Source organism: Vombatus ursinus, unplaced genomic scaffold (genome assembly GCF_900497805.2).
Source record: "Vombatus ursinus unplaced genomic scaffold, bare-nosed wombat genome assembly UNPS02014811.1, whole genome shotgun sequence".
In the NCBI taxonomy this organism is placed as follows: domain Eukaryota; kingdom Metazoa; phylum Chordata; class Mammalia; order Diprotodontia; family Vombatidae; genus Vombatus; species Vombatus ursinus.
Window position 1 is genome coordinate 19,747,135 of NW_020954589.1, and position 12,929 is coordinate 19,760,063.

The window sequence follows — 12,929 nt, forward strand, 5'->3', positions numbered from 1 at the left end:
TGTGTGTGTGTGTGTGTGTGTGTGTGTGTGTGTGTGTGTGTGTGTGTTTTATAACATGACTCTGGAGACCTGGAGTAGATTGTTAGGAAGTGAAGAGTGAGGAACAGATTCATACTAAAACCTAACCTAGCAAGGGAGTGGAAATTCACTTACTGTCTTTTAGTCTGAGATTTATTTTGTTAGTCCTTGGCCATTTTCAGAAACTATTGTTTTTACCCAGGTGCCATGGTTATTCCACGTTACTTACTGGAGCCAGTAATGAAATTTTGTTCCTGCAGCAAATCCCCTTGGCAGCTGATGTATGGATGCCTGGTTCCACTTGCTTTCCCCATTTGAGATGTAACCTTATACTTTGATTCAGGGGTCTTGTACAGAAAGGCTTTCACATTGTACCCTTACTGTGGGACCAAACTGGAAATAGATTCTGGAGCCCTCTAAACATCAGGAATGGAGCAGGGTTCCCAGATCTGAGTACCCATCATAAAACAAGCTTCCACCTCTTGGACCTTGTGGTTCAGAGAATTAAGGTGATAGTTTTAGAAGTCACTGTCTTTTGAACAAAAGTGGTAAAAATGTTCCATATTTCTACTGAAAAAAGCTGGAGCTAAGTATAAGGGGGAGGGGATGCTTTCTCAATTTTGTCTTCCCTGTAAACATGTTGCATGAAAAAGGAAGGGAAAAATTAAACCTTTAAAAGGAAATGAATCTAAAAAATAAGGGCTGTTATGGGGACAGTGGCAGAGATGTGGTTGGGTACATTTCCCTCATCCCAGGACTCATAGGTTCTGGAATCCATGTATCCAGTGTGGCTTCCAGATGCTAGGAGGTTCTGTCCCTTTCAGATGCTCCCTTGGGAAGTGGTTATTTGTTATTCTGTAGTTTTAGAGGCTCGGTTTACTTGATAAGAACAAAGTTTGTATGATGATGATAAAACAGAAGGGCTTTAGTTTCCTGGTTTATCTTTAGGATCCAGTATTAAAGGAGTAAGCCCATCAAACCTGATCTCTAAAGCTTAAGCTCATTAAGAAAATCGATTTTTAAACTGTATTTATTTATGTTTGTAAACTTGTACATAGTAACAACCCTGCAAATGTTCGTTACTCTATTTTACATATTTTAGGTTCCTTTAGGGTTTTTTGTTGTTTGGGGTTTTTTGGTGGGGAAGGGGGGTGGTGGGAGGAAAATACTTCTGTTTTCAATTTGACTTTTGCATTTAGAGTGTCAGGTCTTTTTTTTTTTTTTTTGGTGATCTTGAAACACCATGACTTTGCAAGGAAAGTTTGGGGTTTGTGAAATTATTTTTATTTGCTTCTAGGAAATCCTTTCCTTATTTGTAGGTGTGACTGTTCTAATGATCTTATGATTGAAAAAGTGGGTGACTGGATGAATGAATAATTGGCATAATGTATAGTGTTAAATTTCATTTGAGTACTTTTTTTTTTTTGCAGGATAATTGTGTGTGTGTATGTATATATAAATATAAATATATTTTTAAGTGCATTGTTACATATAACTTGTCCATGTCTATACCGCTGGACCAGGGGAATGTTTTCTGGGTTGTGGGTGCCTGTTAATAATGTCTTGGCTTTCATTTGTGACCTTAAGCTATACGAAGGTTTTTCCCCTAGAGAGGGGAGTACAGGTGATCATTGGTGACATTGGAATTCAGAGTAATTTCCCATTGTTATTTTTTAAAAGAAATTTATAAAAATATTAAAATAAAAGTTTGTGTTTTAGGGAAGCACTTTTATTCCTTCGACGCCTTTCATCCTGTGTTCATAGATGTAGCTTGTTTGTCTGAGGTGGCAGTTATTAATTTTGTAAGACATAAGGTTGTCCTTGGATTCTTATCATAGAAATCATCAGTTTGTTTTTTTAAGGGATAATACAGAAGTTAGATTTTATTCAATATAGATCCAGTTGGGAGATTTTCTTTAAAGACACTAATGGCCAGCTAGGTGGCACAGTGGATAGAGTACTGTTTGATTTGGGCCTCAGACACTAGTTGTGTGACCTTGGGTGAGTCACTTAATCTCTGCCTCAGTTTCCTCAATTGTAAAATTGAGTGGTTATTTAAAGTGTCAGCTGGACTGGAACCGATCTCTAAGCTGTGGGTGGCTGGAGCTGAATAAAGCCGGCTAGAGACAGCAATCAAACAGAAGTTTAATTTCAAAGTGAGGAAAGCGGCTTAAAAGCAAAAACGTGCTGAATCCCCACCCATAGTGGGGGGCCCCCGAGGCAGTGTGAGGAGATCTCAATACTTAACCGATGGCTGTGCAATGAGCTGTAGCCCTGACAATGAGGGGTCATAGCAACAATGTGGTAAGTTTGATTCATAGGATATTCATGACCAGAACATGGGTACTAAAGGTGCTTGTCTAGGGTCAGAGACCACCTGATACTGATGTGAAACAGTTTTGGGATTTTGCTGGGACTGAGATCATCCAGAGGGTGAGCACAAAAGATTGTTGCTATGCCAAGCTTAGGGCACAGCTTGCTTGCCAGATGGTGATCTAAGCAGGTGTGGCTCAAGAGTTTGAGCACCAGAAAAGCTGTGAATCAGAGCAGCTGCTGGCCTGCTCAGAGCTGATCCTTGACAGCTGGAGTGGGATGTGTTTTTGCTGGGTGTTACTTGCCCCATTGTGATACAGCCTGGGTGCCCTCCTGCAGTGAGCCACGGCACATAGCCTGGCCTTCTCTACCTTGGCTGCTGGCCACCACCTGGTAACTAGCACAAGAGCAGGCTGTCCTGGAAGACTGCTGGCCTTGTTCTGGCTGACTTCTATTTGCTGCTGAACTTGTTGGGAGCTGCTTCTGCCTTCCAGGCAGGTGAGGTGTGGGTCCTTGTCTGCCTAGCCTGCTTCAACCCAGTTGGCTTATACGATGCCTGTCCGCCGCCTGGATCAGGATGCTATCTATGCTATGTCTTGTTCCTCTCTACTGACTGTGAGGTCTTCCAGGCCCTGGCTGGCTGACAGCGAATAGCTGAATAGGGCCTACAGTCCCTGGGTGCTTCTAGATTCTGGCAGCTGGTAGGGTAAGGTTGACATTACTGGGTCATTGCCCAATGGTGGCGGTTCCCCAGTGAGCCCTTTGACGCCCTAGACAGTTCTCAATCAACAGCCGAGACAGTTCATTAGTTCATTCGGGGTGGAGGGTCCATATGCCAGTGAGTGAACGTCAGAGGTTTTTTTACCTCTACCATCACCTTCGTGGGTTTCTGCATTCTCCAACCTAGCCCCTTTAGCTCATCAACCATGTGGCTGAGGAGACTGCTTGCTTGGCTGATGCCACTGTTTACAATATCAAGTGCCATCCATGCTGTGACCAAGCTCCTACAAAGGAGGACTGATGGTATCTTATCCTCTAAAGCACTCAACCACCCAGCCACCAGGGGAATTCAGCAGACCTTACTACTTTGGAGAATGGCCTTTGACACCCTTTCCAAAAGTCCCTGTCCCTTTTCACACCTTAGTATACTGTCTTGGCAAAGAAGGTGGTGGCTATATTGAATGATTCCTTCTCTGGCTTGTCTTAGGGAGGGAGGATGGAAATGAGGGAGGGAGTAATATGTGTGTGATAGAGAATAAACTGTGAAAAAGAAAAGCTGTGAGAGCTTATCTGTGGGTATGTGTCTGTAAGGGTCTGTCTCTGGGTGTGTTTTTTTATTTGCCAGGGTCTGTGGGTGGGTGGGTAGGTCAGTCTCTGGCTGAATAGCTTTGTGTTGCTGTGAAGCTGTGTGTTCCTTTGAAGTTATGGATCTGGGAGCATGAGGGTCCTTTTATGTGTCCGTGCCAGGCTGTCCCCAGATGGGCTCATCTCTCAGCATGCTGTTCCATGTGACCGTGTCACAGTATTATGTGTGAGTCACTGAGAGGCATCATCTGCCTCTTTCCACAGTCTAACCCAGTTCTTCTGGCCTCAGGCTCCATCTCCTCTAAACTCCCAGACTGGCCGTTTATTGACAAGGGACATTCTTTTTGCCACCCCAAGACACTGACTTTGATGTATGTATATATAATAAAATATTTTAAAATTTTAAAATAAGTGCTAAGTTGAAAATTGTATTGAGAACCAACCAATCAAGAAGTTGTCTAACTTCTTTTAAGCACCAAAGATACAAAGAATGAAAACAATATCAGCATTCTAAAAAGGGAGACAAGAAGTACATAAATATAAAGAGAATAAATACAAAACAATTACAACCAAGGTAGTTTGGGAAGAAGGGCACTAGCAGCTGAGGGCAGAAGCAGGGTTCAGAAGTGGCTTCATGTAGAAGGAGTCCTTGAGCTATGTCTTAAAAGAAGACCAGGTCTTTGAATAGGTAGAGGTGAAGGGACAGTCAGTGCAAAGGCAAGAGAAGCGAGATGAGAGTGACGTGTGAGGAACAGACGATTTGACTGGGTAGTGGAGTGGGGGGGGGGATGTACAAATTGAAGGAGGTGGTGAAGGGCTTTAAACATGCAAGGAATTTCTATTTTCTCCTAGAGGCAATAGGGGCACCCATAGAATTTTTGAGTAGCAGATGCTTATGCCTCCGCTTAAGGAAAATTATTTAGCAATAGTGTGAAGGATGGACTGGATTGGGAAAATGAGAAACATGGCTCAAGAAGACCAATTAGGAGGCTTTTGGAACAATCTAGACCAGGGGTGGGGAACCTGCAGCCCTCTAGGTCCTCAAGTGCAGCCCTTTGACTGAATCCAAACTTCATAGAACACATCCTTTCATTATCACCTAGATTCTAGGTGAAAGGTGATTAGGACCTAAACCAAAGTGGTGAGAAGGGGTCAGACACAAGAGAGTTTCGGGAGGTTTCGGGAAGCTAGGTGGTCCTGGGTAGATAAGAGTACTGGGCCCGTAGTCAGGAACACTCAATTCTTGAGTTCAAATCTGGCTTCAGACATTTAATAGCCATGTGACCCTGGGCAAGTCACTTAACCCTGTTTGCCTCAGTTTCCTCATCAGTAAAATGAGCTGGAGAAGGAAATAGCAAATATAGCAAATGTTTGCCAAGAAATCTCCATATGGGGTCATGAAGAGTCGGACACGACTAAAAACAACTTGAGATGGCAAAATTTGGCAACAGATTAGATACATGGGGTGAGTTTGTGAGTAATTGAGGATAGTGCCAAGATTCCAAATTTGGGAGACCAGAAGAATGGTGATATCTTAGAAGTAGCAAAGTTTGGAAGAGGGCTGGGTTTTGCGGGGAGATAGGGGGGACGTAATGAGTGCTATTTTGAATATGTTGAGTGTGAGAGGTCTCTAGAACTTTCAGTTTGAAATGTCCTACAACTAGTGATATGGGACTGAAGCCCAAGAGAAACAAACGCTGGATATGTAGATCTGTGAATCATCTGCATAGATATGGATGATTTCACTGATGAAGTTAATGGAAAATGTAGATCAAGAGAAAGAGAATGTAGGTCAAGCAAGAAGAGAAGAGGGCCCAGGACAGCCTTTGGAAATGTTCACAGAGGACATACTATGGATGACGAACCAGCAGAGGAGACTTGCTAGGCACTATAAGGAAGGTAGGAGAAGTGTATTGAGAAAACACGAATGTATTCAGGAAGACAGGGAGGGATAATCCAAAGTAAACCCACATAAATCATCAGCATTTCTATATATCACCAACAAAACCCTGCAAGAGAGATAGTAAGAGATATCCCATTTAAAATAACTGCAGACTTTATAAAATACCCGGGAGTATGACTGCCAAGACAAACTCAAGAACTACATGACATAATTATAAAACTTTTTTTATACAAATAAAGTCAGATTTAAATAATTGGAGAAATATGAATTGTTCATGAGTAGGCAGAGCCAATATAATAAAAATGACAATTATACTAAGTAATCTACTTATTCAATGCTATCCCAATTAAACTACCAAAAATTATTTTATTGAGCTATAAAAAAATAATAGTAAAATTCATTTGGAAGAACAAAAGGTCAAGAATGTCAAAGGAATTAATGAAAAACATGTAAAGGAAGGAGGTTTATCAGTACTAGATCTTAAACTATATTATAAAGCAGTAATTATCAAAACTATCTGGTACAGGCTAAGAAATAGAAAGGTAGATCAATAGAACAGAGTAGACATACAATACACAGTAGTAAAATAATTATAGTAACCTTGTGTTTGACAAATGTAAAGATTTAAGCTTTGGGGATAAGAATACTCAATAAAAGTTGTTGGGAAAATTGCAAAGCAGTCTGGCAGAAACTGGGTACTGATAAATATCTTACACCATTTACCAAGATAAGGTCAAAATGGATATATGACCTAGATATGAAGGGAGACAGCATAAGAAAACTAGAAGAACATGGAACATATTACCTATAAGACATGGATATGAGAAGAATTTATGAATAAACAAGAGATAGAAAGCATTGTGAGATGTAAAATGGATAATTTTATTACATTAAATTGAAAAGTTTTTGTACAAATAAAACCAATATAGCTTAAGATGAGAAGTAGAACACAAAAGTTGGAAATTTTTTATAGATAGTTTCTTTGATAAAGGTCTCATATCTCAAATATAAAAAGAACTTTGTCAAATTTATAAGAATATAAGTCATTCCCCAGTTGATAATTGGTCAAAGGATATGAACAGGTAGTTTTTAGTGAAGAAATCAAGACTATATATAGTCATATGAAAAATCGTTCTAAATCATTTTTGATTAAAGAAATGCAAATTAAAAGAACTTTGAGATATCACCTTATACCTATCAGATTGATTAAGATGATAGGGAAAAATAACATGTTAGAAGGGATGTGGCCATTTTGGAGAGTAATCTGGAATTATGTCCAAAAAGTTATAAAACTGTGTATACCCTTTGACCCAGCAACACCAGTATTAGATCTATTTCCCAATGTGATCAGGGAAAAAGGAAAAGAACCTGTATGTTCTAAAATATTTATAGCAGTTCTCTTTGTGGTAGCAAAGAACTGGAAATGGAGGGGATGCTCATCAATTGGGGAATGGCTAAACAATTTGTGGTATATGATTGTGATGAACACTACTGTGCTGTAAGAAATGAGCTGGTTGATTTTAGAAAAACATGGAAAGACTTGCATGAAATAATGAAAAGTGAACAGAAATCAAGAGAACTTTGTCTACAATAACAGCAAGATTATTCAAAGAATAACTGAGAACAATAAAAATACTCAGAGTACTATAAATACTCAGATCAACTATAAAGGACCTATGAAGGAAAATGCTGTCCACCTCCAGAGAAAAAACTGATAAATAGAAGTATACATAGTATGATTTTACATATGTTTATGGATCTGTGTCAAATGGTGGCCTTCTCTAAATGCGGATTGAGGAGGGAGGGAGACAATTTGGAACTTAAAATATAACAAAAATCAAATAAATATTATTGGTTTCCTTTGTAAATCTATTTATTTTATTCATTTAAAAACATTCGGAGAATGGGTCCCTAGGCTTCACCAGGCTGTTAAAAGAATACATTACATAAACATGGTCGAAAACCTTTGTATTAGAACCTTCTGAAAAAAGGGATAGAGTTTTAAGATCCTTAAGTCATAGCTATGGTTCAATTTTAACTTTGAACCCTCAAATATATTTGCAATGAAACCACTGCTCAACATATTTATAAAGATAAAAACAAAACCACAGTTCTGTCTCTAATTCTCTCTTCCCTTCTCTGGCCTTCAACCAATCAAGAAGCGTTTCTTAAGGACTTATATATGCCACCTGAAGGCACACTTGGCCGGGTGAATAGTGAGCTGGCCTCTTGAGCAACTGGAATTCAAGTTCTTTCTCAATGACAGAATGACTCTGTGACCTTCACTTGACCTCTCAGTGCTCTGGGAAACCATCTTAAGTTTCAGAGAAAGCGCCTGCCTACCTGCATTGGTAGGGGAGGTTTCCTCCCCTGGAAAGTTTCCTATAGTAATGAAATTACACATCCAGTCCCTGCCCCTAAACCTTCCACGTGCCAGGCACTGTACTAAGGACCTTTCCGTTTTTCCAGTGCTTCACCTATGTCAAGTTTTGGCTTATTTTAAATGTGGTCCCTTTAGTATTTATTTTTTTCATATCATGTGAATGTTAATTAAGTTAGCCTCAAATCAATCTTCCCTTGAAACAGATCAAGGATGTGGGCACCTCTATAAAATACAGCAGAGACCTAACTTTTAGGATTTATTCCCACAAAAAGCAGAAAAACCAGAATAACTTTCAGATTCACAGATGCGTAATCCTGCCCGCCCCCTACTGCCAGGTGTAGCACTAAGCAAAATGCCAGTAATTTGCACTTTCAGGGATGCAAGGGAAAGGCACGCTTTCTGTGATTGCCTTTCTTCTGAGCCCTCCTTCCAAACGACAAACAACAGACACGGTTTTAGTAGTATCTGGCAAAAGAGAATGCCAACATTTGTTAAAGGCATTAAAAAGTAAGCCTGAATCAGCTTTCGTGGAAAAAGACAGATGAATCTCTAAAAGAAGACCCGCACAGGCACAGGACGCGCATGCGCACTGACATTGGTCCCCTAGGGATTCGCAGCCTTTGGCTGACTCGATTCTCTTTGTCGGACTCTGGGACTGTGTGCACCTTAAGGCTGCGCGTGGGTGCGTGGGGGAGGGGGCGGGAACAGTCCCTCCTGCAGCTTCCGATTGGAGGCAGTGAATCGAAGGGGATGGGAGTGTGCAAGCCGATTGGCTGGGTGGGGGGAGGCGGGGCCGCTGCGAGATCGAGTTTCGGAATCAGTCGCCCCTCGGCTGCCATGGCCAGTGGAGGCTGGCGTCTGTCGTCCTCCTCCTGGTCCTTCCAGGCCCGCCTGGCGGCGCTGCTGCCCGACCTGCTGGTGTTCGGGAAGGCCCGGGGCCCAGGGCCAGAGCTCACCACGGTGCAGGGGGTCCTGCTTGGCGTCCACGTGACCGGTGAGCGTGGGAGCGAGAGGTGACTGGCGGCTGGGCGGCCGTTGGGCCCCGCGGTGACGGTTACGGCGTCCCCGGAGGCCCTGGTCTGCGGACCGGCCCTCGTTTCTTCACCCCCTGCATCCCACGTACACGCCCACTCCCAGAGAAGAGAGGCTAGAGTCGCTCAGCCACGTGCATTTTTAAATTAAGCGCTTCCTGGATGCAGAGCAGTGGGTGGGCTGTGGGGAGGGGCACTGAGTGTCGGTAAAGCCCCCCATCCCTGCTCTCTTGGAGCTTGTACTCTAGTAGCCACGGATAACTGGATGCAATGTACAAAATCCTTTTGAGAGGCGGAAAACTGAAGTCTGAGAGGGAAAAAGCTTGTTTGTCGACAGAGGAAGATAGCTGGGGGGGAAGTATCTTTTGAATTGGGCTTTTAAAAAGTTCAAAAGGAGGATGTTCGTCCCGAGAGGATGGAAGGAACAGAAAGAGTAGTCGAGTTTCTTTCTAAAAAACAAAAACAAAATTCTCAAATGGAAACAGTTTATACAGACACTCCTTTCACCCTTCCCACCACTATAGGTAGTTGAGGTCTGGACATTGACTTTGACCAGGAAACCACAACTGGGTTTGCTCTCTAAGCCTTGTCACTGAGTTCCTCTTTCCTCGTGGGAATCAAGCCCTTGAATCACTTTGCTAGAGCAAAGGACATCATCAATTTTAAAAAAAAATTGTTTAGCACAATACCTGGAAGATAGAAGGTGTTTAATAAATATTTCTTGACTTATTTAATTACTCTGTTACATCAGTTCCACAAATATTTACTTTTCTTCTGGGAACTTTCTTTAGCTCCACTCATTCTCCCTCTCCTAAAGAAGAATGCAGTTTGTTGAAGGAAGAGGAACATGCTGGGTGCCTGGGGGAGGGTCACTCTCGGCAATGGCTGCAGCTCGTTATAAAACCCATGAAATTAGAGATTAGCTGGTAAGAGGTTGTCAGCCCAAACAGCCAAAAGCAAGGTCTTATGTGCCTTACTCCTTCCCTTGTAGTCCAAGTAACCAACATGTTAAAGGAATGATTATGTTTAGACGAGCCTTGGTTCTTTTAGACTGGCTCCTGTTTGGGGGGGATGGGAGAAGGGGAAATAAACAGCCCCTAAACCACCACTGCATGGGGTAATAAGCTGAGTGACTTTTGCTTGTTGGGTAGGACTTACAGCATTGATGGACAAGTTTAGCCTGACCTGCATTGCAGAGCACAGCATGGACAAGATGGCCCACATCTTCAGTTGTTACATTGGTGACATTGTGGAGCGTGAGTGGCCACTGTAGGGTGGGTGGGAGGGTTTAAGGCTCAAAGAGGTTGAAAGGAGAGGGTATTCAGAGTGAAGATAAACGCCACTTTCCTGAAAAGACAGTCCTCACCTTTGGTTTCTTAAAAGCCTTATAGAACTAGCCAGATTCTTACAGATAACTTTCCTTATCAGGCCTACAACCAAAAGCTGTATACCTTAGGCAAGTAATTTTTCTCTTTGGTCCTCAATTTATTCAACTGTAACATGAATTAGATGAGGTGATACAGTTCAGCTATGGCACCCTAGGATGCTACAATGTCCTTGGCAATAATTAAGGTCTTGACACACAAAAAAATTACATGCTAACCAGATTTTTTGTTCCTTTTCTTTTTTCCTACTGTCCCTAGATCCTACTCAATGCTCAATATCTGTAGACCCTGGCATGATGTGTCAACCAATATTAATTATTGTTTTCAGAATGTGTTAGATAGCAAATGGAGTAGTATATGGAGAAAAACTCATTAGAGTCCTTGTTTCACCCATTATTCATCACTTTGGTATATATATTTTTGTGTCTAGTACCTTTTGGTACCTGTGTCATTTCTCCCTTCTTTTTTGACTGCCTGACTTTCTTCAAGACTCAGTTCAGGTCCTGTCTTCTGTAGGAGGCCTTTCCCTGCCCCCTGAGATTACCTTCCATCTCTTTTCTATGTATCTTGTATATATGTGGTTATTTACATGCTGTCTCCCCCATTAGAATATGAGCTCCTTGAGGGCAGGGACAATGTTTCTTCAGTTCTTTGTATCCCAAGGGCTTAGCACAGTGCCTGGCATATAGGAAAGCTTAATAAATTCTAGTTGACTGACAGACCCTGCTCGCTTTGTTGCTTCCCCTGTGCTTCTGTGACTAACCAGGATCACTACTATGTGGCATCTACTCCAGGAGTTTAATTGGAAAGTGGAATAACATGCCATACTCCTGTTAAGAGCTGGCAGTAGAATTCTACTTTTTCTGGTTATGAAGTTTAGGATTGAGGTAGGAAAATGAGAAGTTTATTTGCATGGTGTCACTAAGGCATTTCTTAACCCCTGGAGGGGAGGTCAGAGGGGAGGCATTCTTCCCATAGCATTTACATCTGTCATCTGTTATTGTCAGCTGAACTCCTAACTATAGCCCATTTTTCTCTGCGCTTTTTTTTTTTTTTGTCTCAGATATACTCTGCTTTGGAGGAGATATCCTGAATATCACAGGTATTTCTTGATTATACCGCACATCTGAAGGAATTCAAGTGATATGTATGCCTACTTAAATTTTGTTTTTTCCTCCATAGAATTTAAAATTATTTAGGAATCATGCGGGATGAGAGCCTCTAGAAATGTATTTAGAAAACTGACAGGAAATTTGTCCAGCAGCAGTAACAGTTAGATGTGAAAAATTGGAGAGTATTCAGGCTGAGGGAACTATCAGAATCACTATCCTACAGTGCCCTAGAACCAACAAACTTTCTCAGATTTATTTGACTGAACCAGCCACAATAGTAGAATGAAACATAATTTTAAGCAGTGTGTTTAAGAACACGTTTTCCATATCACTTTGCATCACTCCTTTTCCCTCCATCTATACCAAATAGAAAAAGTAATTACCTTAATCTAAGCTTTTGGATTTTTCTAGTTTGGGATCATTCAGAATTCTACTTGATAAATTTTGCTTTTAACCTATTTAATGATTTCTAGGGGAAAAAAAAACAAAATAGCTCCCTAATCTAGGAAGAGATAATTCAAGGGAAGAGACCAAGAGTTTTGCTAAGACTCCCCAATAACCTACACTGATCCACCTTGGCGTTACAGGTAATGTGCTCCTGGCACTCTGGATAGTGGAACAGAATCAGCTAAGTGACATCATTACCTTAGTGGTGAAATGCAGCCTGGAAATACAGGAGAAGTTTGGAGTCTGCCATACCAAGGAAGGCCAGGATCTTCAGATAAGAATAGGTAGCAACTTCATCTGGCCAAATCCCCACTATGGAAGAATAGAAACGGAGTGGGTGGGGAAAATATATATCAAGGCCCTTTGGACAACATCTTAGTAGGAGTTCTAAATGTAAGGGAAATGTTGGTGTCTGGGATTGCTGCATATAGATATTTCAAATAACGTAGGATTATTCTGTATATAGAAATTATAGCAGATAATGAGGAAGGATCATATTCTGTTGCTGCCTGTAGTATTCTAACCTCAATTCCTTGTTCCCCTTACCTTGCCTATCCCTGGGCTTAGATTGAATTGTTTAGATATTTAGCATATGCTTCTTCAACCAGATCTGAGTGAACAAACTTTATTCATTTTTTGAACTATAAATAACATAAAGCTTCTAGAGCTCGAGGTAAAAAGCACTCGTCGTGGGGGAAAGCAAACATAATGTTATGCTTATTGTTTTTTTTGAGTTCACTGCTAAAAGTGTAACCGTGAAGTTTATTAAGCACTTGTGAGTATGAGCCTGAAATTGTAGTTATGTTGGACAAGAGGAAAGGGAGTATTCTGTGTGGTGCTCTTGCCCTAAGAATATTTCAGCAGCTTCTGAATCAGATACTCTGCTTCCCTTTTCTTAGTCATGTCCAACCTGCCTATTAAGAGAGCAAAATATTCATTTTTACCAAAACCACTTGGGAATTTAGTAGCTAAATAACTGTTTAGTTTAAACAAAACTGTTTCCTGTTGTTTTCCCCTTGCTAGTCTGGTGAT

At 41.3% G+C, this 12,929-nt stretch overlaps 1 protein-coding gene across 1 annotated transcript in view; it reads left to right on the plus strand.

The window, feature by feature from the left end:
- The first annotated feature begins 8,759 nt into the window (after positions 1 to 8,759).
- Positions 8,760 to 12,929, plus strand: part of LOC114053593 (adenylate cyclase type 10-like) — a 46,572-nt gene continuing 42,402 nt past the window's right edge. Inside the window, 4 exon segments of the mRNA XM_027876684.1 lie at positions 8,760 to 8,916; positions 10,105 to 10,209; positions 11,402 to 11,440; positions 12,038 to 12,181. Coding sequence (XP_027732485.1) covers positions 8,760 to 8,916; positions 10,105 to 10,209; positions 11,402 to 11,440; positions 12,038 to 12,181 — 445 coding nt within the window.